General features: G+C 32.7%; 1 protein-coding gene across 2 annotated transcripts in view; it reads left to right on the forward strand.

Moving 5' to 3' along the window:
* Positions 1–22,886, forward strand: part of mor (SWI/SNF- related protein mor) — a 47,025-nt gene that overhangs the window by 12,156 nt on the left and 11,983 nt on the right. The window contains exons 8-17 of one of the 2 annotated variants that reach the window (XM_076484324.1): positions 1,298–1,455; positions 4,014–4,085; positions 5,633–5,746; positions 6,336–6,492; positions 14,214–14,360; positions 14,729–14,936; positions 15,157–15,279; positions 19,249–19,377; positions 20,611–20,720; positions 22,153–22,392. In XM_076484324.1, the coding sequence (XP_076340439.1) occupies positions 1,298–1,455; positions 4,014–4,085; positions 5,633–5,746; positions 6,336–6,492; positions 14,214–14,360; positions 14,729–14,936; positions 15,157–15,279; positions 19,249–19,377; positions 20,611–20,720; positions 22,153–22,392 (1,458 nt within the window). Of the gene's footprint in view, positions 1–1,297; positions 1,456–4,013; positions 4,086–5,632; positions 5,747–6,335; positions 6,493–14,213; positions 14,361–14,728; positions 14,937–15,156; positions 15,280–19,248; positions 19,396–20,610; positions 20,721–22,152; positions 22,393–22,886 lie in introns of both variants that reach the window. The other variant, XM_076484323.1, reaches the window with a different exon arrangement.

Below are 22,886 nucleotides of genomic sequence, written 5' to 3' on the forward strand. Positions count from 1 at the left end.
ACAGACTCTTCTTATTAACACTTCACCTCCATTCTGTCTCACTGGCAATCAACAGACTCTTCTTCTTAACACTTCACCTCCATTCTGTCTCGCTGGCAATCAACAGACTCTTCTTCTTAACACTTTACCTCCACTCTGTCTCACTGGCAATCAACAGACTCTTCTTATTAACACTTCACCTCCACTCTGTCTCACTGGCAATCAACAGACTCTTCTTATTAACACTTCACCTCCACTCTGTCTCACTGGCAATCAACAGACTCTTCTTATTAACACTTCACCTCCACTCTGTCTCACTGGCAATCAACAGATTCTTTTTATTAACACTTCACCTCCACTCTGTCTCACTGGCAATCAACAGATTCTTTTTATTAACACTTCACCTCCACTCTGTCTCACTGGCAATCAACAGACTCTTTTTATTAACACTTCACCTCCACTCTGTCACACTGGCAATCAACAGACTCTTCTTATTAACACTTCACCTCCATTCTGTCTCACTGGCAATCAACAGACTCTTCTTATTAACACTTCACCTCCATTCTGTCTCACTGGCAATCAACAGACTCTTCTTATTAACACTTCACCTCCATTCTGTCTCACTGGCAATCAACAGACTCTTCTTATTAACACTTCACCTCCATTCTGTCTCACTGGCAATCAACAGACTCTTCTTATTAACACTTCACCTCCATTCTGTCTCACTGGCAATCAACAGACTTTTTATTAACACTTCACCTCCACTCTGTCTCACTGGCAATCAACAGACTCTTCTTATTAACACTTCACCTCCATTCTGTCTCACTGGCAATCAGTAGACTCTTTTTATTAACACTTTACATCCATTAATTCTTTCAAGATTTGAAGTTTGTTCTTTAGTTTGTCAGAATTAGTAGAAATTTTATGATGAAAACAATTCTTTTTATTTAAAAAAAATTACTTTAAAATGTTCAAAAAATGTACACAAGTAAAAGAGAGGTCACATGATAACAGTGTGTAACAAATGTACACTAGTAAAAGAAAGGTAAGTATCACATGATAAGTGTGTAACAAATGTACACTAGTAAAAGAAAGGTAAGTATCACATGATAACAGTGTGTAACAAATGTACACTAGTAAAAGAGAGGTAAGTATCACATGATAACTGTGTGTAACAAATGTACACTAGTAAAAGAGAGGTAAGTATCACATGATAACAGTGTATAGAGAAATATTTGTTGGAGACATTATCATACAAGAAAGTCATTAGGTAATGAAATGTATAATATTGCTGTACATTTTAAAAACTTTGTTTCAGGAGAATAAAGAAGATGGGAAGAGAAATTCTAGACCAGGAACACCATCTGGTCAGCATGGGTCAGAAAGAAAACATGATGATGGACAAGATGATAGTGTCACAGAACAAACTAACCACATTATTATTCCTAGTTATGCTGCCTGGTTTGATTACAATAGGTATGTGAGCAGTTTGTTTTGTTTTTAATTTCTATAGTTTTCCTTTCAAACATGCAGAACCATAACGGTGGTAGTTTTGAAGTTTTAGGCTCACTTTGCATGTTGCTAGTCTACAGCATGTAAGCTGTTTCTAATGTGTTTAACTTATAGATAAGATATTTCTATCATGATTAACTTATAGACAAGATTGCTAATTTACAGCATTTAAGATGTTTCTAACATTTAATTTATGGAATGGTAGTTTATTCCAGCCTGTAAGATGTTTCTGACATGTTTATAGACAACACTTATAGTTTACAGTGTATAAGAACAAAATAACTCTCATTATAAATGTATAATAAAAAAGTAATACAATTATTTATATTGAATACATTAGCCAGTAGTGTTTATGACATTAAAATATGAGAGTGTAGGTCAGTAACTGCTGGAGATTTCATGTTGTATAATATACCTTGATCCTGTATATTTCTATGCATTTAATGTTTCAGGTGGAGGTAAAGTGTCCTTTGTGTCTGCTAGTTAATGTGATTTTATATCCCATTTTAGCTATACTTCCTTATACTTTGTTTCTGAACACTATGAAATATGCAAGTTTTATGTTCTTGTTGAGAGTTTTTGAGTTGAGCACTAGGTGGCATTTATTTCATGGTTCATTGTTGGAGTCACTAAATGTTTGAGGTGAGCACTAGGTTGCAGTCATTTCATGGTTCTATGTTTAGCATCACTAAATGTTTGAGGTGAGCACTTGGTAGCAGTCATTTCATGGTTATTTGTTTAGCATCACTAAATGTTTGAGGTGAGCACTAGGTAGCAGTCATTTCATGGTTTTTTGTTGGGAGTCACTAAATGTTTGAGGTGAGCACTAGGTAGCAGTCATTTCATAGTTTTTTGTTGGGAGTCACTAAATGTTTGAGGTGAGCACTAGGTAGCAGTCATTTCATGGTTCATTGTTTAGCATCACTAAATGTTTGAGGTGAGCACTAGGTAGCAGTCATTTCATGTTTTTTGTTGGGAGTCACTAAATGTTTGAGGTGAGCACTAGGTAGCTGTCATTTCATGGTTTGTTTAGCATCACTAAATGTTTTAGGTGAGCACTAGGTAGCAGTCATTTTATGGTTCTTTGTTGGGAGTCACTAAATGTTTGAGGTGAGCACTAGGTAGCAGTCATGGTCTTGTCATGCAGCTGCATTGTTTTCTGCCATTTTCTTGGGACATTGTACCTCAACACTATTTGTAAGTCAATTGTAAATATTATGTTGGTAGCACTGTCTCTGTGTGGGATGTTACAGTGAACAGTTTACAGTGAGAGTGTTTTATGGCTTCCAACTTGGTCCTTGTGCTGCTTAGGGTGGAAGTTGAATGATATAAGAGCTGATGAATGTCTGAAACGTTGTCTCACTATCTCTAGGGTAGAAATCATTTGTGGCTTCTGGCAGTGATGACACATGATTGTCCATTATTGTCTGTAAAAAAAAGTGCTGGCATTTTTTATGACTTCACCCTCTGCTCAGTTTCTGTATTTAATTCTAGGCTAGTTACCATGGGCTAGAGTAGATCCTGTGTTTTGTGATCTTACCTAATCAACAGTTCTACATATCATCTAGTTTGATGTTGGTTAGATGTAGATATGGGAGAAGAGTGATTCTGGTAGTTGTTGATATAATCTGATTGCTATCATCATGACAGCAACAACCCATTTTACTAACATTACAATGATGCATTTGTAGAAGGTGGTTAAACTGAATGTTGGAGCTTCGAGTCTTGTGCATATCCTTGACCATATATGTTTCACCAGTTCTGTGTCCTGAATAGACCAAATATTCAACTATTAGTACAGGTGTTTAAGTTTCTTCTGTTTAAAAGATATTCCCTCTGGATAAGATTTCCTACAGTTACAAGCAGTACGCTATATTTACATGTTTTTTTTTATAGTTGTTGTTCTAGGCTAACATTTTAAAACAGTACATTAGTTTGGTTCTGTTCTCTTTATTGAGGTTGAAAGTTTTAGAGTTTTTACTTCAGCTTAGATAAGAAAGAAGAAATTGTATTTCAACTAATCTTTTATTTTTGTTTCATACATTATGGTTTAGTTGTTAAAAAAAAAGTCAATTATATCACTCTTCGACCCATCTGAAATGAAAATTTGTATAAAGAATTTGGTTATGATATTAATTTACAAAGAGTTGTTTTTATTGGTAAGAGTATTTTGTTGTAATTGACTAAATGGGGTGAAAGCAACAAGTGGACATGATTTTGTTGTTTGTTTAATAATAAGATTTGGAAGTGGTTTCAGTGTCTGTTCTTGTAGTATTGATTTTCTATTCATGGTACTTTGTAAAAGAAAGAAATTTTTATCTGTGTGGTTTTTTGATTGAACAAATTATGATGTCAAAAGGGAAACTTAATTTTCATTATCCATTAACAGGGATATTTTCTTATGAAGGATGGGAGAGTAAAATGGAAAAACGTTATTTAACTTTAATCAGGTGTTTGGGTTTCTTAAGATTATTTTTCTGAATTTAAAATAAGATAAATAATAAAAATTATTTTATTTTCAGCATCCATGCAATTGAGAGACGAGCTCTGCCAGAGTTCTTTAATGGAAAGAACAAATCCAAAACTCCAGAAGTGTGAGTACAACAGAACCATTATTTTGTGGTTAATAATAGAAAGAACAAATCCAAAACTCCAGAAGTGTGAGTACAACAGAACCATTATTTTGTGGTTAATAATAGAAAGAACAAATCCAAAACTCCAGAAGTGTGAGTACAACAGAACCATTATTTTGTGGTTAATAATAGAAAGAACAAATCCAAAACTCCAGAAGTGTGAGTACAACAGAACCATTATTTTGTGGTTAATAATAGAAAGAACAAATCCAAAACTCCAGAAGTGTGAGTACAACAGAACCATTATTTTGTGGTTAATAATAGAAAGAACAAATCCAAAACTCCAGAAGTGTGAGTACAACAGAACCATTATTTTGTGGTTAATAATAGAAAGAACAAATCCAAAACTCCAGAAGTGTGAGTACAACAGAACCATTATTTTGTGGTTAATAATAGAAAGAACAAATCCAAAACTCCAGAAGTGTGAGTACAACAGAACCATTATTTTGTGGTTAATAATAGAAAGAACAAATCCAAAACTCCAGAAGTGTGAGTACAACAGAACCATTATTTTGTGGTTAATAATAGAAAGAACAAATCCAAAACTCCAGAAGTGTGAGTACAACAGAACCATTATTTTGTGGTTAATAATAGAAAGAACAAATCCAAAACTCCAGAAGTGTGAGTACAACAGAACCATTATTTTGTGGTTAATAATAGAAAGAACAAATCCAAAACTCCAGAAGTGTGAGTACAACAGAACCATTATTTTGTGGTTAATAATAGAAAGAACAAATCCAAAACTCCAGAAGTGCGAGTACAACAGAACCATTATTTTGTGGTTAATAATAGAAAGAACAAATCCAAAACTCCAGAAGTGTGAGTACAGCAGAACCATTATTTTGTGGTTGAACGAAATTATAATGTTATAATTGTGAAGTTAGCATAATAGAAAGAACAAATCCAAAACTCCAGAAGTGTGAGTACAACAGAACCATTATTTTGTGGTTGAACGAAATTATAATGTTATAATTGTGAAGTTAGCATAATAGAAAGAACAAATCCAAAACTCCAGAAGTGTGAGTACAACAGAACCATTATTTTGTGGTTGAACGAAATTATAATGTTATAATTGTGAAGTTAGCATAATAAGCTATTATGAATATGGAATCCTAGGGCCAAAGAAACATTAATTTCACTTGGTATATTTAATTGTTTATTTGGTTAAGATATGTTTAAAGTCATTACAGTTTTTGTGAAGAAAACTTTTCTAGGTGATTGAGTTTGATTGTGTACTTTTATTACATTTCATTCAGTGGAAAGTGATTATCAGTTTTTTTTCATAACCCTCTAGTAATTTCACATTGTAAGTTCTATTGCACTAATGACACATTGCACAAAAAGGTTAAAAACAAACTAAAATAATTTTAATTAATATGCATAAAGTTTTTAAATTATTTACAAACAGATGTTGAATAACAGAAGTGATTTCAAATTATATTTTTGGATATTGTTATTGTTGCTCAGATATTTGTATTCAGTATTGATTGTTATTATCCTTACTACAGGTACATCGCTTACAGAAATTTTATGATAGATACATATCGACTAAATCCAACAGAATACGTCACAGTTACTGCATGCCGTCGTAATCTAGCTGGTGACGTTTGTGGAATTATGAGGTAAGTAGTTATATTTTGGATTGGTACTGTTTGTGGGCTTGCTTTTTGGCTAACAATGTTTGTAGATCCATGAGGTAAGTAGTTACCTCTTGGTTTGGTGGTGTTTGTGAAGTAATGAGGTAAATAGTTACCTCTTGGTCTGGTGATGTTTGTGGAGTTGTGTCTTAAGTAGTTGCATCTTGGTCTGGTGGTGTTTGTGGAGTCATAAGGTAAGTGGTTACATTTGGAACTTTGAAACAATTTATAGTTCCAATCACAAACAAGAAACTTTAGCCATTGTTTAGAAGAATAACCAATCAGCTTTTTCTCTTTGTGATTAAATGTGTATTCTGCATGGTTCTATACATATTAAATGTGTATTCTGCATGGTTCTATACATATTAAATGTGTATTCTGCATGGTTCTATACATTTTCTGGTTAAAATATAAAGTAATATTGTATTGTTCTAAGATGCTGAACTTGTGTGTTTCACAATATTATAAGTGAAAAATACTCATCTATCATTCTTGTTTGGGTGTTAAATAGAAGTACAGTTTAACAACAGTTTTATTACACTCCAATAATTTCCTAGTTTTTATTATTTGACAGGGTACATGCCTTCTTGGAGCAATGGGGACTGATAAACTACCAAGTGGATGCTGATAGTAGACCTACTCCCATGGGTCCTCCGTCAACGTCTCATTTCCACGTTCTGGTAGATACACCTTCTGGGCTGCAGCCTATCAATCCACCTCGAACACAACAAGTAGGTATTATTGTGAGTGGAGTGTGTTGGTCACCCACCTCAAACACAGCAAGCAGTTTTTGTTTTAGTGAGGAAAGTATTTAGGTTACTCATCCCAAATACAGCCACTTGAAGTTGATTCCTGTACTTGTTTAGGGGACTTCTTAGAAAAGTGTTTGTATTTTCAGTTTACCTTCTCTGTGTTCTGAACATCAACCTATAAGTTTGCCGTGTGTGGTGAACCATGAAGGAGAGAATCCTGGTGGTTGAGTGGCGTCTAGAATGCTGCAACACACTGCCGTAACTATGAATTCCTGTTGATGGATGGTTTTTCCCCTGAATCAGTCAGTGGGTTCTGTTAGAGTAGGGTCAACTGAGTACCAGTGTTGGGCATTCTCAGTGTCAGATGCTGATGATTGGGTATAGTGTACAGTTATTTATTGATGCCCTCAGTCATCACAATCTATTTTTACTGACAAAGATCTGCCCACTAAACCCAGGGTAGGATCCATGGAGGTTGATAGGCCTCCTAGTCAAGAAAAATGGTGTAGTTGCCCAGTTTTCCTTCTTGTATATAACAGTGGTCTCCTTTAATACAGTTAAACTGTCATGGTTTCTGTTATAATCTGAATCACATTAAGGCCCTGATTGATTCTTATTATCTTGTATGTCTTTCCTTCAGGAAACACTTCTGAAACTTGCATATACTGTCCCTTTTTGACAGTTTTTTTTTATGCCGGAATGATGGATTGTGCGATGGATGAGTGCATGGTGGGGTGGTGCTGCTTGTTGACTAGCACATGCCCTCTTTGTCTGTGCTGCTCGATACACCTTTGAGGCTGTATCCATCCATATATCCTTGGGTTGTACCATCACTGTTTGTTCTCTCTGCCTGTGCCCCCTTTTCATCTTGGGAGACAGTCCATTTTGGGGTTGTGCTGATATTGATGGGAGGTGTTTCATCTGTGCTATTGGATCACATCCTATTTTCAGCACTGGTTCTTTTACATGTTTTCATATACATAGTCAGTCTTTTGTGTCTGTTGATTTGTTTGCCTGTTCTCCTTCACTTTCCCCTTCAGATGAGAAAAAGTATTTTTAATCTTAACATCAAAATTAGCTTGCACATATGCTGTTCAAATCAAATACTCTGTATTCATGGACAAATCTTCTTTTACTTTATTAAAACACTTCACAAAAAGTATTATTTTTTGTATGTGAAAGACTTATACTGTTTACTGAAAGACTGCCAAATATTATGGAGATATAAACACTATATTAAAAGTTAGAAGTATTAGATCTGTAAAGAAATTAAAGTGAGATCAAGTGGTCAGTCAGTTTAATCGAGCCCATTTTTGCATGTCAAGGCCATGTTATCCCATTTGCTGACTCGCATTCAATATTTTATTCAGCTATTATTTCATTGGGTTTGCTATCAAACTATAGATTCTAATTCATATTTCCATAACACACATCATTTAATTTCTTAATTCAGAAATAGATACTTAAAGAAAGTATAGTCATCGATTTTTGTGTCACATGGTATATTGAATGCAGCACTGGTTCAAATTGTTTTTTCTTATGTGAAAATATAAAGTCTGTAGTTTTATATAAATTGGAAACAAAGTACCGATATTTAAAAGCTAAAATATAAAATAAAACTTCCTATCTTTTCCATATGATGAGATATCACTAATGTACTAAATCAAACAAAGTATCTTCTCCCTTACTCATCTCCTTTGATTTTTGGAAACAGATCTTGTATACACTGAATTCTACATGTGAATAACCAATCAAAAGCCAGTTTATAATATACTAGTCCTCTAAAACACAGTTAAGACAATTCACTTTGTAAAGGCCCATCCCACCATGGCTTGTTATAGTCTTCAAATGTGACCTATCTTTAAGTCATCTGAGAAAAGCAGATACTCCTGATTGGAAGTACCGTCTTTTATTTACTGAACATCTTTCAAACCATCCTTCCATTCCTGTTTATACAAATGGTTCAAAATCAGGTGACTGTGTGGGTCCTGTCGTGGTTTGTTGTGGTTCAATGGTTGCTCACAGAATTCCCTCTTCAGCTTCTGTGTTCACTACTGAACTGTACGCCATTTTTCTTGCCCTGCTCACATAGAAGCTAAGCAGTACTCAAATTTTACTAGTTATACTGACTTGCTTAGTACTCGACTGGCCCTAGAATCACTTCACATTAGTTCACACCCTGCTCTTGCCAATATTCAAATCTGATTATCTCATTTCTCTTTAACATCTACTTCTATCCAATTTTCCTGTATACCAGGCATTGTTGGTATTCACAGGAACGAGCTTGCCGACACTGCAGCTAAATCTGTCTGCTCTGGCATTATCACCTCTGTGCCTGTTCCATCGTGGACAATGGTCCTGTATTCAGGTTTCGGCTCGTGCCAGTTGGCAGTCGACTTGGAGTGTGCAATGCAAAACAAGCTTTTCCAAATAAAACCCTATATTGGACTTTGGCCGTCTTGCTTCCGTGAGGTTCAGAAAGAGGAAGTTGTTTTAACTAGACTACGCATTGGTCACAGTTTTTAACTCATCATTTTCTTTTATCTGGAACTGATGCACCAGTGTGTAGTTTGTGTAACACTCAGATCACAATAAGTCATATTGTACTTTCTTGTCATCATTATGACTCTCAACAACAGCATCATTTTAAACATGTTCTGTCCCTAGGTTTATCTGTAAAGTTAAACAGTGTTATTAGTGATAGTGACACTGTCTACATTAGAAATGTTTTTAGTTTCTTAAAGGCCATTAATCGTTTTAATGCTATTCAAGGTTTTTTAATTTATACATTAGACCTTTTTTAATGTGATTGCCTTTTAAGAATCAAAGTACATCTAGTTTGATTTCAAATTAAAAAATGGCCGTAACATTAAATAACTCAAAACCAGGACTGGAAAGGCCAACTTCAGCTGTGTAACTCTGATGTTTGAACTACCCATTAGTTAACCTGGCAAGTTATAATTAAAATTTTGCTACAAGTCTTTTAAAACTTGTATTACTTTACTTTCTGAAAATGGCCATAATGTCAAATAACTCAAAACCAGGACTGGAAAGGCCAACTTTAGGTGACTAACAGTGGTTATTGAACTTACCTGTTAGTCTTCCTGGTGAGTTATGATAATTACAGTTATGTTACAGAAAGTCCTTTACAACTTGTGTAACTGTAGTTTTTCTCTTACCACTGAAGACTAGATGTAAAAATTGGATTTAATGTTATTTATATTTTTAATTCAAAAATTAAACTTTTTTGTTTTACCTTAGTTTACTTTTATGAATTTTATTAATTTTACTATAATTTAACTTTTTACCGGATGTTTAGTGTAGATAGCCTTGTTGCTTTGCACCATAAAACACCAAACCAACCAACCCACCTTGTAAAGACTAAAGGTCAGTTTTATGTTCTTAGATACAATAAGAGGAATGCATGTGCCATATCATTGTGACTTCTATCTTAGCCAGCAATGGCTGAAAGGTCAATGTAATAAATATATATTAATGTATAATTTATGATAATTTCAAATTAAGTAATTTTATTTTCCAGTTGTAATCTGTAGTCAATCTAGAAAGAAAAAATAATTTGTATTTCCTAATTTTTTTTATAGTAGTTACAAGATTGGTCAAAGTGTCCAATGTCATAGTGAAATAACAGATAAATTATAAAGTTTTTCTTAAAAAACATTTGGTAACTATTTAGAGGTTGTATAAAATTTAACATGTGAAAAGTATTTTCAATCTTAAAATGAAAATTACTCTGCATATTGCTTGATCAACATTCTGAGAAAAATTTATGAGAAGACCTTTAATTGAAATGTCTTAATACTTAATTATTTTTGTTTTACAAATGCCTTGTTGTGTTTACTAATAACCTGCAAAACTTTGTAAACATATGCATACATTACTAAAAAATCATAGTATAAATACTGTTATGGATACTTTAGTGGTTATGAGCTGGGTAGATTTTGCTTAACCCATTATGAAAGTGTAAACTGAGTTTGGTAGGAAAGTACCAAATTAGATCCAAAGATTTCTAATTATTGTCCAAGTGCTTTCACTAGCTGTCTCTGTGAGATCTTTGAGAGGATGGTTAATGCTCATCTTGTTTAGTTTCTTAAATCAAGCAACCAACCTCTCACCCTCCCAGTGTTGGTTCTGTTAACCGTGTTCTGTCAGGGACCACTGATTTGATATGAATCTACAATCACTTAAACATTCCTCCTGACTTCTATGATATCTTATGAAGATACATCATTTTGTGGAACCTCTTCTCCTGGGTTGCTTGGACATCTACCCATATTTATTCATAACCTTTCAATAGACAGATGATTCCAAGTCCCTAAGGCCTGTGTATCAAGATTAATGCTATCAGTGTGCAACATTTTATTACTGTTGCAAACAGCTTCTATGCTGATGACATGTTGGTAATTGAACATGGTGTTTGTTGAGTAGCAGTTTCAAAATGTACTCAATCTCTTGTGGAAGTGGACCACAGAAAACAGTTTTACCTTTCTCCAAAAACGTGTGCATGCACTTTTGCTAACAGTGGGGTTTACATCCGATCTCAAGCTCATTATCAGTGATGCTGTTCTTCCCCTGGTCCCTGCAGCATAGTTCTTGTGCTTATTCTTGACCATAATCTTACTTTTGTTTCTCACATTGAGCAGATAAGCATAAAGTGTATGAGAATCCTGATACATCCTCTGTGTTTTTTCTTCCACCTCTTAGGGAGCACATCAATATTCTGTGCTCAAGATCTATCATGCCCTCATTCAATCCAAACTGGACTGTGGGTTTGTAGTTATACCTGGACAACAGCCTTGAAAATCTTTTTTCCCCATTCATGATCTGGGGCTTTTGCTGTGCATGGGGGCTTTCTGCACTTCCCTAATCTAGAGTTTGTACATTGAGTCCCATAAACCTCTTCTTCATTTCTGTCATTTGCAGTTTTGTGCATTATATTATCAAGCTTCAATCCTTACCACAGCATTCCACCTGGAGTTGTCTTTCTTCATCAGTGGAGTATGCTCTTTCAGAATGGATGGTTTGCAATTTCATTGTTTATGGTTTGTATCCCCATGCAACTGGCCACATTGGTTCTGTCATTCACTGTCCTCATAATAGCTTATTAACATCACCACCTGTTACTTTTTTTTTAGTTGTCTGAGGAAGATGGATACTCCCAATTGGAAGTGCCATCTTCTGTTTTCTATACATCTATTTCCATTTAAACAGGTGATTCTGTGGACTCTGCCATGGTTTGTTGTGGCTTGGTGGTTGCTAACAGGAACCCCTCTACAGCTTTTGTGTTCAGTACAGAGTTATATGTCATTTCTCTTGCCCTGGTATCACACAGAAGCTATACATTACACTACTGGTCTTAGAATTACTTCATGTCAAGTTTTGTCAATATTCATTAACAACTGGCCCATTTTTCTCTATCTTACATTACCATCTAGTTTTTCTGGATACTAGACAATATCAGTATTTGAGGGAATGAACTCGGTGACACCACAGCTAAGTCCTTTTGCTGTGGTACTATTACTGCAGGCCTGTCCTATATACAAAGACTAAGACTACAGTCCTGTGTTCAAGGTTTGGCTTCACGCTAGCTGGCAGTCAACTTTGAATGACCAGTGTGGTAACAAGGTTTTCCAGATCAAACCTTCTGTTGCCCTTTGGCTGTCTTGTTTTCATAAGGATTGGAAGGTAGAAGTTTTCCTGGATATGATGCACTTAAGTTTTTACCTGCTTTTTTAATTTTCTTTGGTATTTACTTTGATTTATTTGATAATGATATTAATTTTACTTTTTTTAATTGGTTGTTTGGTGCAGATAGCCTAGTACTGTACAGTTTTGTAAACACATCAGTATGTTGTGTGTATAATCCTTGTATTAAACACATTGGTATGTTGTGTGTATAATCCTTGTATTAAACACATCAGTGTGCAGTGTATATAATCCTTGTATTAAACACATCAGTGTGCAGTGTATATAATCCTTGTATTAAACACATCAGTATGCAGTGTATATAATCCTTGTACTAAACACATCAGTATGCAGTGTATATAATCCTTGTATTAAACACATCAGTGTGCAGTGTATATAATCCTTGTATTAAACACATCAGTGTGCAGTGTATATAATCTTTGTATTAAACACATCAGTGTGCAGTGTATATAATCCTTGCATTAAACACATCAGTGTGCAGTGTATATAATCCTTGCATTAAACACATCAGTGTGCAGTGTATATAATCTTTGCATTAAACACATCAGTGTGCAGTGTATATAATCCTTGTATTAAACACATCAGTGTGCAGTGTATATAATCTTTGCATTAAACACATCAGTGTGCAGTGTATATAATCTTTGTATTAAACACATCAGTGTGCAGTGTATATAATCCTTGTATTAAACACATCAGTGTGCAGTGTATATAATCCTTGTATTAAACACATCAGTGTGCAGTGTATATAATCCTTGCATTAAACACATCAGTGTGCAGTGTATATAATCCTTGTATTAAACACATCAGTGTGCAGTGTATATAATCCTTGTATTAAACACATCAGTGTGCAGTGTATATAATCTTTGTATTAAACACATCAGTGTGCAGTGTATATAATCCTTGTATTAAACACATCAGTGTGCAGTGTATATAATCCTTGTATTAAACACATCAGTGTGCAGTGTATATAATCCTTGCATTAAACACATCAGTGTGCAGTGTATATAATCTTTGCATTAAACACATCAGTGTGCAGTGTATATAATCCTTGTATTAAACACATCAGTGTGCAGTGTATATAATCCTTGTATTAAACACATCAGTGTGCAGTGTATATAATCCTTGCATTAAACACATCAGTGTGCAGTGTATATAATCCTTGTATTAAACACATCAGTGTGCAGTGTATATAATCCTTGTATTAAACACATCAGTGTGCAGTGTATATAATCCTTGTATTAAACACATCAGTGTGCAGTGTATATAATCTTTGTATTAAACACATCAGTGTGCAGTGTATATAATCCTTGTATTAAACACATCAGTGTGCAGTGTATATAATCCTTGTATTAAACACATCAGTGTGCAGTGTATATAATCCTTGCATTAAACACATCAGTGTGCAGTGTATATAATCTTTGCATTAAACACATCAGTGTGCAGTGTATATAATCCTTGTATTAAACACATCAGTGTGCAGTGTATATAATCTTTGCATTAAACACATCAGTGTGCAGTGTATATAATCTTTGTATTAAACACATCAGTGTGCAGTGTATATAATCCTTGTATTAAACACATCAGTGTGCAGTGTATATAATCCTTGTATTAAACACATCAGTGTGCAGTGTATATAATCCTTGTATTAAACACATCAGTGCGCAGTGTATATGATCCTTGTATTGAACACATCAGTGTGCAGTGTATATGATCCTTGTATTGAACACATCAGTGTGCAGTGTATATAATCCTTGTATTAAACACATCAGTATGTTGTGTAGAATCCTTGTATTAAACACATCAGTATGTTGTGTAGAATCCTTGTACTGTACAGTTGAAGTGAACATATCAGTGTGTAGTAAGTATGTGATTGTACTGTAAGGTAATAAATACATCAATGTGTAGTATGTGATTGTACTGTAATGTTGTATTAAATAAGTCAATGTGCAGTAAATACTATTCTCATACTTCCTTAGCCAAGTGCAGCTCAGCAAATGCTGAACTTAGATAAAAATAAAGAAAACGGTGACACCAAATCAGAAGAAAAAACATCAACACCTCCCATTGGTGACAATTTTGGCTTGAGGCTTGACCAGTATGCAAAGAAGAATGCATACATGAAGGTAGATAATTGAATGAAACACTTTTATTTACTTAACATTTATTTCATTTAAGATTATTCCAGTAATTTTCACAATTTAATTAAATTTCCAATTTAAGATATACCTTCAATAACATTACAAGTCAAATAATTAAATACCAAAAATGGTTTTCAGACATTAGGTTTTTTTCCCTTGTTATTACCAAGTGATTTGCAGATATTTTTAGGCTATTAAATGTAATGTAACTTTGGAAGAGCATGCAAGTCTTAAGGTACTCAGTATAACTGATAACTTAATTACTGGAATGTTGGCAGATGAGATGTTTTATAAATATTAGAATTTGGAAATGTAAAGGAAGTCTGAAATGTGGTAGTAATGTTCATTCACAGAACAAAGCAGCAGCAACCATTTCCCGAGAATGGACAGAACAAGAAACTTTGCTCCTGTTAGAAGCCTTGGAGATGTACAAGGATGACTGGAACAAGGTGTGCGAACATGTCGGCAGTCGTACCCAGGACGAGTGTATCCTCCACTTCCTGAGATTACCAATTGAAGATCCTTACTTGGAGGACCCTGCTTGTGGTGGGGGAGCTTTAGGTGAGATGTGAAGGGCCAGTTTTAGATCTCAGGAAAACTTGCTTAGCATTTTTACATTGGTTTTCTCATGTTGACAGATACAAAGTGTTTTAGTTTTACTAGTTTAATTATATGTGTAACTGTTAAAGGCTTGTTTGTCAGTCTTTTTGTGAAAAAAAATGCAGAAATATGAACTGGAGTATACACATATATTACACTAATTGAAAATATTTCTCTATAGGGCCATTGGCTTATCAACCCATTCCATTTTCTAAGGCTGGAAATCCAATTATGTCTACTGTGGCATTCTTAGCTTCAGTCGTTGACCCTCGTGTTTCCTCAGCAGCTGCTAAGGCTGCCATGGGTGAGTTTTGTTTACATTTTAAACAGATAGGTAGGAATTAAATGTGAAATAACTCTTTGCCTGTAGTATATCTGTGACAGAGACATTTACTAAGATAAATTCTTTATAAAAGTGACGGATAACCTAAAGATTACATGTGCAAGGTGATCATTGTCACTGCATATTAAATACTAAAGAACTTTGTGTGAAGAGACCACCAATACAGAATATATATAGAAAACTAAATATAACTGGTAGATAATGTAGTGTAAAACTATATACCACTGTTAGATAATGTAGCATAAAACTGTATATCACTGTTAGATAATGTAGTATATAAAACTATATATCACTGTTAGATAATGTAGTATAAAACTATATACCACTGTTAGATAATGTAGTATAAAACTATATATCACTGTTAGATAATGTAGTATAAAACTATATACCACTGTTAGATAATGTAGTATAAAACTATATATCACTGTTAGACAGTGTAGTGTAAAACTATATATCACTATTAGATAATGTTGTATATAAAACTATATCCCACTGTTAGATAATGTAGTATAAAACTATATACCACTGTTAGATAATGTAGTATATAAAACTATATATCACTGTTAGATAATGTAGTATAAAACTATATACCACTGTTAGATAATGTAGTATAAAACTATATACCACTGTTAGATAATGTAGTATAAAACTATATACCACTGTTAGATAATGTAGTATAAAACTATATACCACTGTTAGATAATGTAGTATAAAACTATATATCACTGTTAGATAATGTAGTATAAAACTGTATACCACTGTTAGATAATGTAGTGTAAAACTGTATACCACTGTTAGATAATGTAGTGTAAAACTGTATACCACTGTTAGATAATGTAGTATAAAACTGTATACCACTGTTAGATAATGTAGTGTAAAACTATATATCACTGTTAGACAGTGTAGTATAAAACTATATATCACTGTTAGATAATGTAGTATAAAACTATATATCACTGTTAGATAATGTAGTATAAAACTATATATCACTGTTAGATAATGTAGTATAAAACTATATATCACTGTTAGATAATGTAGTATAAAACTGTATACCACTGTTAGATAATGTAGTATAAAACTGTATATCACTGTTAGATAATGTAGTATAAAACTGTATACCACTGTTAGATAATGTAGTATAAAACTGTATATCACTGTTAGATAATGTAGTATAAAACTATATATCACTGTTAGATAATGTAGTGTAAAACTATATATCACTGTTAGATAATGTAGTGTAAAACTATATATCACTGTTGGATAATGTAGTGTAAAACTATATATCACTGTTAGATAATGTTGTATATAAAACTATATATCACTGTTAGATAATGTAGTGTAAAACTATATATCACTGTTAGATAATGTAGTATAAAATTATATGCACTGTTAGATAATGTAGTATAAAACTATATATCACTGTTGGATAATGTAGTGTAAAACTATATATCACTGTTAGATAATGTAGTATAAAATTATATGCACTGTTAGATAATGTTGTATATAAAACTATATATCACTGCTAGATAATGTAGTATAAAACTATATGTCACTTTTAGATAATGTGGTATAAAACTATATGTCACTGTTAAATAATGTAGTATAAAACTATATGTCACTGTTAGATAATGTAGTATAAAACTATATGTCACTGTTGGATAATGTAGTATAAAACTATATATCACTGTTGGATAATGTAGTATAAAACTATATCTCACTGTTAGATAATGTAGTATAAAACTATATCTCACTGTTAGATAATGTAGTATAAAACTATGTCACTGTTAGATAATGTAGTGTAAAACTATATACCACTGTTAGATAATGTAGTGTAAAACTGTATACCACTGTTAGATAATGTAGTATAAAACTGTATACCACTGTTAGATAATGTAGTGTAAAACTATATATCACTGTTAGACAGTGTAGTATAAAACTATATATCACTGTTAGATAATGTAGTATAAAACTGTATATCACTGTTAGATAATGTAGTATAAAACTATATATCACTGTTAGATAATGTAGTATGAAACTGTATATCACTGTTAGATAATGTAGTGTAAAACTATATATCACTGTTAGATAATGTAGTATAAAACTGTATACCACTGTTAGATAATGTAGTATAAAACTGTATATCACTGTTAGATAATGTAGTATAAAACTGTATACCACTGTTAGATAATGTAGTATAAAACTGTATATCACTGTTAGATAATGTAGTATAAAACTATATATCACTGTTAGATAATGTAGTGTAAAACTATATATCACTGTTAGATAATGTAGTGTAAAACTATATATCACTGTTGGATAATGTAGTGTAAAACTATATATCACTGTTAGATAATGTTGTATATAAAACTATATATCACTGTTAGATAATGTAGTATAAAACTATATATCACTGTTAGATAATGTAGTATAAAACTATATATCACTGTTAGATAATGTAGTATAAAACTATACATCACTGTTAGATAATGTAGTATAAAACTGTATACCACTGTTAGATAATGTAGTATAAAACTGTATATCACTGTTAGATAATGTAGTATGAAACTGTATATCACTGTTAGATAATGTAGTGTAAAACTATATATCACTGTTAGATAATGTAGTATAAAACTGTATACCACTGTTAGATAATGTAGTATAAAACTGTATATCACTGTTAGATAATGTAGTATAAAACTGTATACCACTGTTAGATAATGTAGTATAAAACTGTATATCACTGTTAGATAATGTAGTATAAAACTATATATCACTGTTAGATAATGTAGTGTAAAACTATATATCACTGTTAGATAATGTAGTGTAAAACTATATATCACTGTTGGATAATGTAGTGTAAAACTATATATCACTGTTAGATAATGTTGTATATAAAACTATATATCACTGTTAGATAATGTAGTGTAAAACTATATATCACTGTTAGATAATGTAGTATAAAATTATATGCACTGTTAGATAATGTAGTATAAAACTGTCACTGCTAGATAATGTAGTATAAAACTATATGTCACTTTTAGATAATGTGGTATAAAACTATATGTCACTGTTAAATAATGTAGTATAAAACTATATGTCACTGTTAGATAATGTAGTATAAAACTATATATCACTGTTGGATAATGTAGTATAAAACTATATATCACTGTTGGATAATGTAGTATAAAACTATATCTCACTGTTAGATAATGTAGTATAAAACTATGTCACTGTTAGATAATGTAGTATAAAACTATATATCACTGTTAGATAATGTTGTTTGTAACTGTATATCACTGTTAGATAATGTTGTTTGTAACTGTATATCACTGTTAGATAATGTTGTTTGTAACTGTATATCACTGTTAGATAATGTTGTTTGTAACTGTATATCACTGTTAGATAATGTAGTATAAAACTGTATATCACTGTTAGATAATGTTGTTTATAACTATATATCACTGTTAGATAATGTAGTATAAAACTGTATATCACTGTTAGATAATGTTGTTTATAACTATATATCACTGTTAGATAATGTGTATAACTATATATCACTGTTAGATAATGTTGTGTATAACTATATATCACTATTAGATAATGTGGTATAAAACTGTATATCACTGTTAGATAATGTAGTATAAAACTGTATACCACTGTTAGATAATGTGGTATAAAACTGTATATCACTGTTAGAAAATGTTGTGTATAACTATATATCACTACTTGAAATTAGTGTGAAGCTGAAGACCAGTGATAGAGAGAATGTTGTGAAGCTGTGTTGTCCTGGTTCTGTATTATATCTGTCTGTTTTATGTACAGTACATTTGTGTTTATGTGGTTCTTTCAGTGTGTCTTTCTGTCTCAGGCTAGTTAAATATTCATATATAAGGATGTCCTTCCCTGATTGATTTTTTTTCTTTGCATCAGAGGAATTTGCAAAGATTAAAGATGAAGTTCCATCAGCTCTCTTGGATGCTCATATACGAAATGTTGAAGCAGCTGCTACAGATGGGAATGCTGATCCAAAGGCTGGACTTTCTGTTACAGGAATTGCAGGTACTGGTGAGAAAGAAGGTGAGCTGAAAGTATCAGGTTCAAACTGAATACTTCAGAAAAAATTTGTTTACTCACATGGTTATTTAAGCAACATAAATGAGATTTAGAATGACATTTATGTATTGACTTCCAGTATATGAGTGTTTCACTTAAAAGTGTTGTGTATAGAGATTTGTCTAACTAGACAAACATCTCAACTTTTTTTCACCTTCAGAGTTTACTTTTGAAATGGTGCAGATTTCAAATCTTGGTCAACTTGAGGTGAAAACAAAGGAATAACCTACCTGATTATTTGTGAAGTAAGAAATGTTTCTACATGAAGTTACTCATCTAAAGTTACATGTGGGACTGTTGTCCTGTCCAAATGTAGTGAGCCCATTGTTTAAAATAGCCAGAGTCTATTGTCCTATCTGAAACTAGTGGGTCAGTTATCTAAAATGACAAGGGAATGTTGGACTATTATTCTGTCCAAATGTAGTGAGCCCATTGTATAAAACAACCAAAACATGTGGAATCATTGTCCTGTCTGAAAGAAGCGGGTCAGTTGTTGGCCATTTTCCAGTCCATTTTTTGTGTGTCTGTGTTTGTGAGTAGTCTCTCACCTCTATAGTTCTGTGGTTTCTTTTGTTTAACTTTATTTACTACCCTAACCCTCTTAGCAGAGTTTCTGGCCATTCTGGCTGTAGTGTGATATAGTTTTCTTTCACTAGTAGTTTAGACATCTACTATTTATAAAGAAATGTTGTTAGCAGAATATGGATTTATTTTAGTATGAGTATTCAGAATTGTGTTTTAAGACAAGATTATTCTCATGGCTGTAGGCTGTTTTCAGAATTGTGTTTTAAGACAAGATTATTCTCATGGCTGTAGGCTGTTTTCACAATTACTTAAAAGTAAGCTCTTTAAAGTAAGTCTTTACAACTAGAATAAAATCTGTAAAAAACTTCTATTACAAACCATGAACTTTGTAGATAGATCAAAGTTTTCAGGCTGAGAACAGATTATAAAACTTTTAACGTAAAATTGAACAATTGAACATTTTGTAAATGTATTATTTCGATGATGAAATCGTCACATATTTCATTTAGAAGTTTTAAACTTAACTAGTGCACATATTAGGTTATAAATATAATCAAGGAAATGTCTAAGTATCATTTCTCTATTTCAAGTTGACTAGTACAGAACTGTCTTGTTTATTTGTTAATAAGATACTGTTTTAATTATTTTCTGTAGGAGAAGATGGAGAAGAGAGAGCAGAAAAAGAACAAAAAGATGATGTCTCAAGTCGACAGGAAGATGAACAGAGTCTAGAGTTGAAGAGAGATAAATTAGAACAAGAAAAGGTATCTCATGTATCCTATTTAAGGCTATGAATGACATACATTTTTATTGGAATATGTGAAAGGTCTCTCAGTAAGGTTTCTTCTGACAAAACAAAGATACTAAACATGTTACTACATTTAAAGGAATCCAGCAAATTTAGTAACATTGTTTGTTTAGATGGTTGTTGTTGTTTGTGGGTCATGTTCACTTAGCTGAGTTCTTTCTAGTGTATCAAGCAAACAGCTAAGGCTAGTTTGCTACAAAGCTAATGTAATTTTCTAGCTATGGCGTTGTAGCTCATAACGCCATCAGGGTTTGAAATCTAATAACAGTTTTCAACTTAGGAGGTCAGATTTCTTTGATTGATGTTTTTGACCAATTACAAGGTTTCATAGATTAATTTACTCTAATCCTTCATAATAGAATTTCACTTTGAAGATAAGGTGCTAGAGATCCCAATAGCTAATAAAATTAGATGGGTGATACATGTGCACCATGCTCAGTATTACTATTACTAATGCATAGAAATATACCTAATAAAAAAAGAAATAGGATATTGTAGACTAGTTTACTCTAATTCTACCTAAAAGGATCTGAACTGCTGTGGCTGTTGGGATTCCCTCCTGTTTAATGTTTTTTGTTATGTTGAAATATAATTGTTTTAATTGTCTGTGCACAATTTTAGCATAAATTTATAATGTTATCAAAAACTAATTACACTCTTAGTATAGATAAACCAGTTTTTACTTATGCTTTGGTGAAAAATTAACATTTTAGTAAGACAAAATGAATATAATATTTATGTAATTTTTGTTTCAACTGTATATGTTAGTAAAAATGACACTGGAGAAAGAAAGAGAAAAGGGGTGATTTAGATTCTTTTTGGTGGTAGCAAAGTTGGTCATTTTGACCAACCTTCAAAAGACAGTGGAGAAGATAAAACATGAAGTTTTAATAAAAACAAAATGTTTTTTAGAGATTAAATAAAAGAAATTTGAGGTTTTTTGCATGAAGAAAAGTATTTTTAATCTTGATATAAAAATTACTTTGTATAATGACTATCCAAAACATGTGCTTAATATATTCACAAATATTTTTTTCATTTTATTAAAGGCCTGGCATGGCCAGCTTGTTAGGACTCTTGGCTCATAATCTTAGGGTTGAGGGTTTGAAACCCTGTCACACTAAACATGCTCGCCTTATCAGCCATGGGGACGTATAATATAATATAATTGAAGTAAATAGTTTGTGTATATACAATTATAATGTCATTATGTGGAGAATTAACAGCTTATTAGTATACAGTTATACCACATATGGGGAACTAAAGTTTGTAACTTGTATATATACAACTATAATGTCCCTTGTGAAGAATTAAAGTTAATAATTTGTGTACATACAGCTATAATAGTACATATGAAGAGTTATTTTCATGGTTTCTTGTACATACAGACAGATTCAATGGACATAGATAAAAGTGCAGAAGATAGTAGTGATGAGAAAAAGGCAGAGGATAACACAATTAATGAAGATGGCGAAGAAAGTAAAAGCAGTATAACTGAGGACGACAAGAAAAAAGACATGGAGGTCCAAGACAAAACACCGGAGACAGACAGAGATCGTCTAGTTAAGGACTTCCAGCTTTCTACAGCAGCTGCTGCAGCTCTGGGAGCGGCAGCTGTTAAAGCTAAGGTAAGCTGCTATAGCGTCATCAGATGATTTATGTTTTTACATAAGGTAACCCAGTATACACTAAAACAAGTGCCATTAAATGATTTAGTTTTGGTCAAGTTTCTTCAGTTTTTTTAATAAAACCAAAAACACTGTGAGGATAATCATGTGTGTAATGAAACCAAAAACACGTTGTGAGGATAATCACGTGTGTAATGAAACCAAAAACGCGGTTTTGAGGATTATCACGTGTCTAATAAAACCAAGAAGGCCAGAGTGGCCAAGTGGGTAAGGCACTCGAATCTGTAATCCGAAGGTTACAGATTCAAATCCTCGTCTCACCAAACATTCTCGCCCTTTTAGCCATGGGGGCATTATAATGTGATGGTCAATCTCACTATTCATTGGTAAAAGAGTAGCCCAATAGTTGGTCATGGGTGGTGACAACTAGCTACCTTCTATCTAGTCTTACACATCTAAATAAGAAATGACTAGTGCAGATAGCCCTTGTGTAG

The sequence above is a fragment of the Tachypleus tridentatus genome, chromosome 13 (genome assembly GCF_004210375.1).
Source record: "Tachypleus tridentatus isolate NWPU-2018 chromosome 13, ASM421037v1, whole genome shotgun sequence".
Classification (NCBI taxonomy): Eukaryota; Metazoa; Arthropoda; class Merostomata; order Xiphosura; family Limulidae; genus Tachypleus; species Tachypleus tridentatus.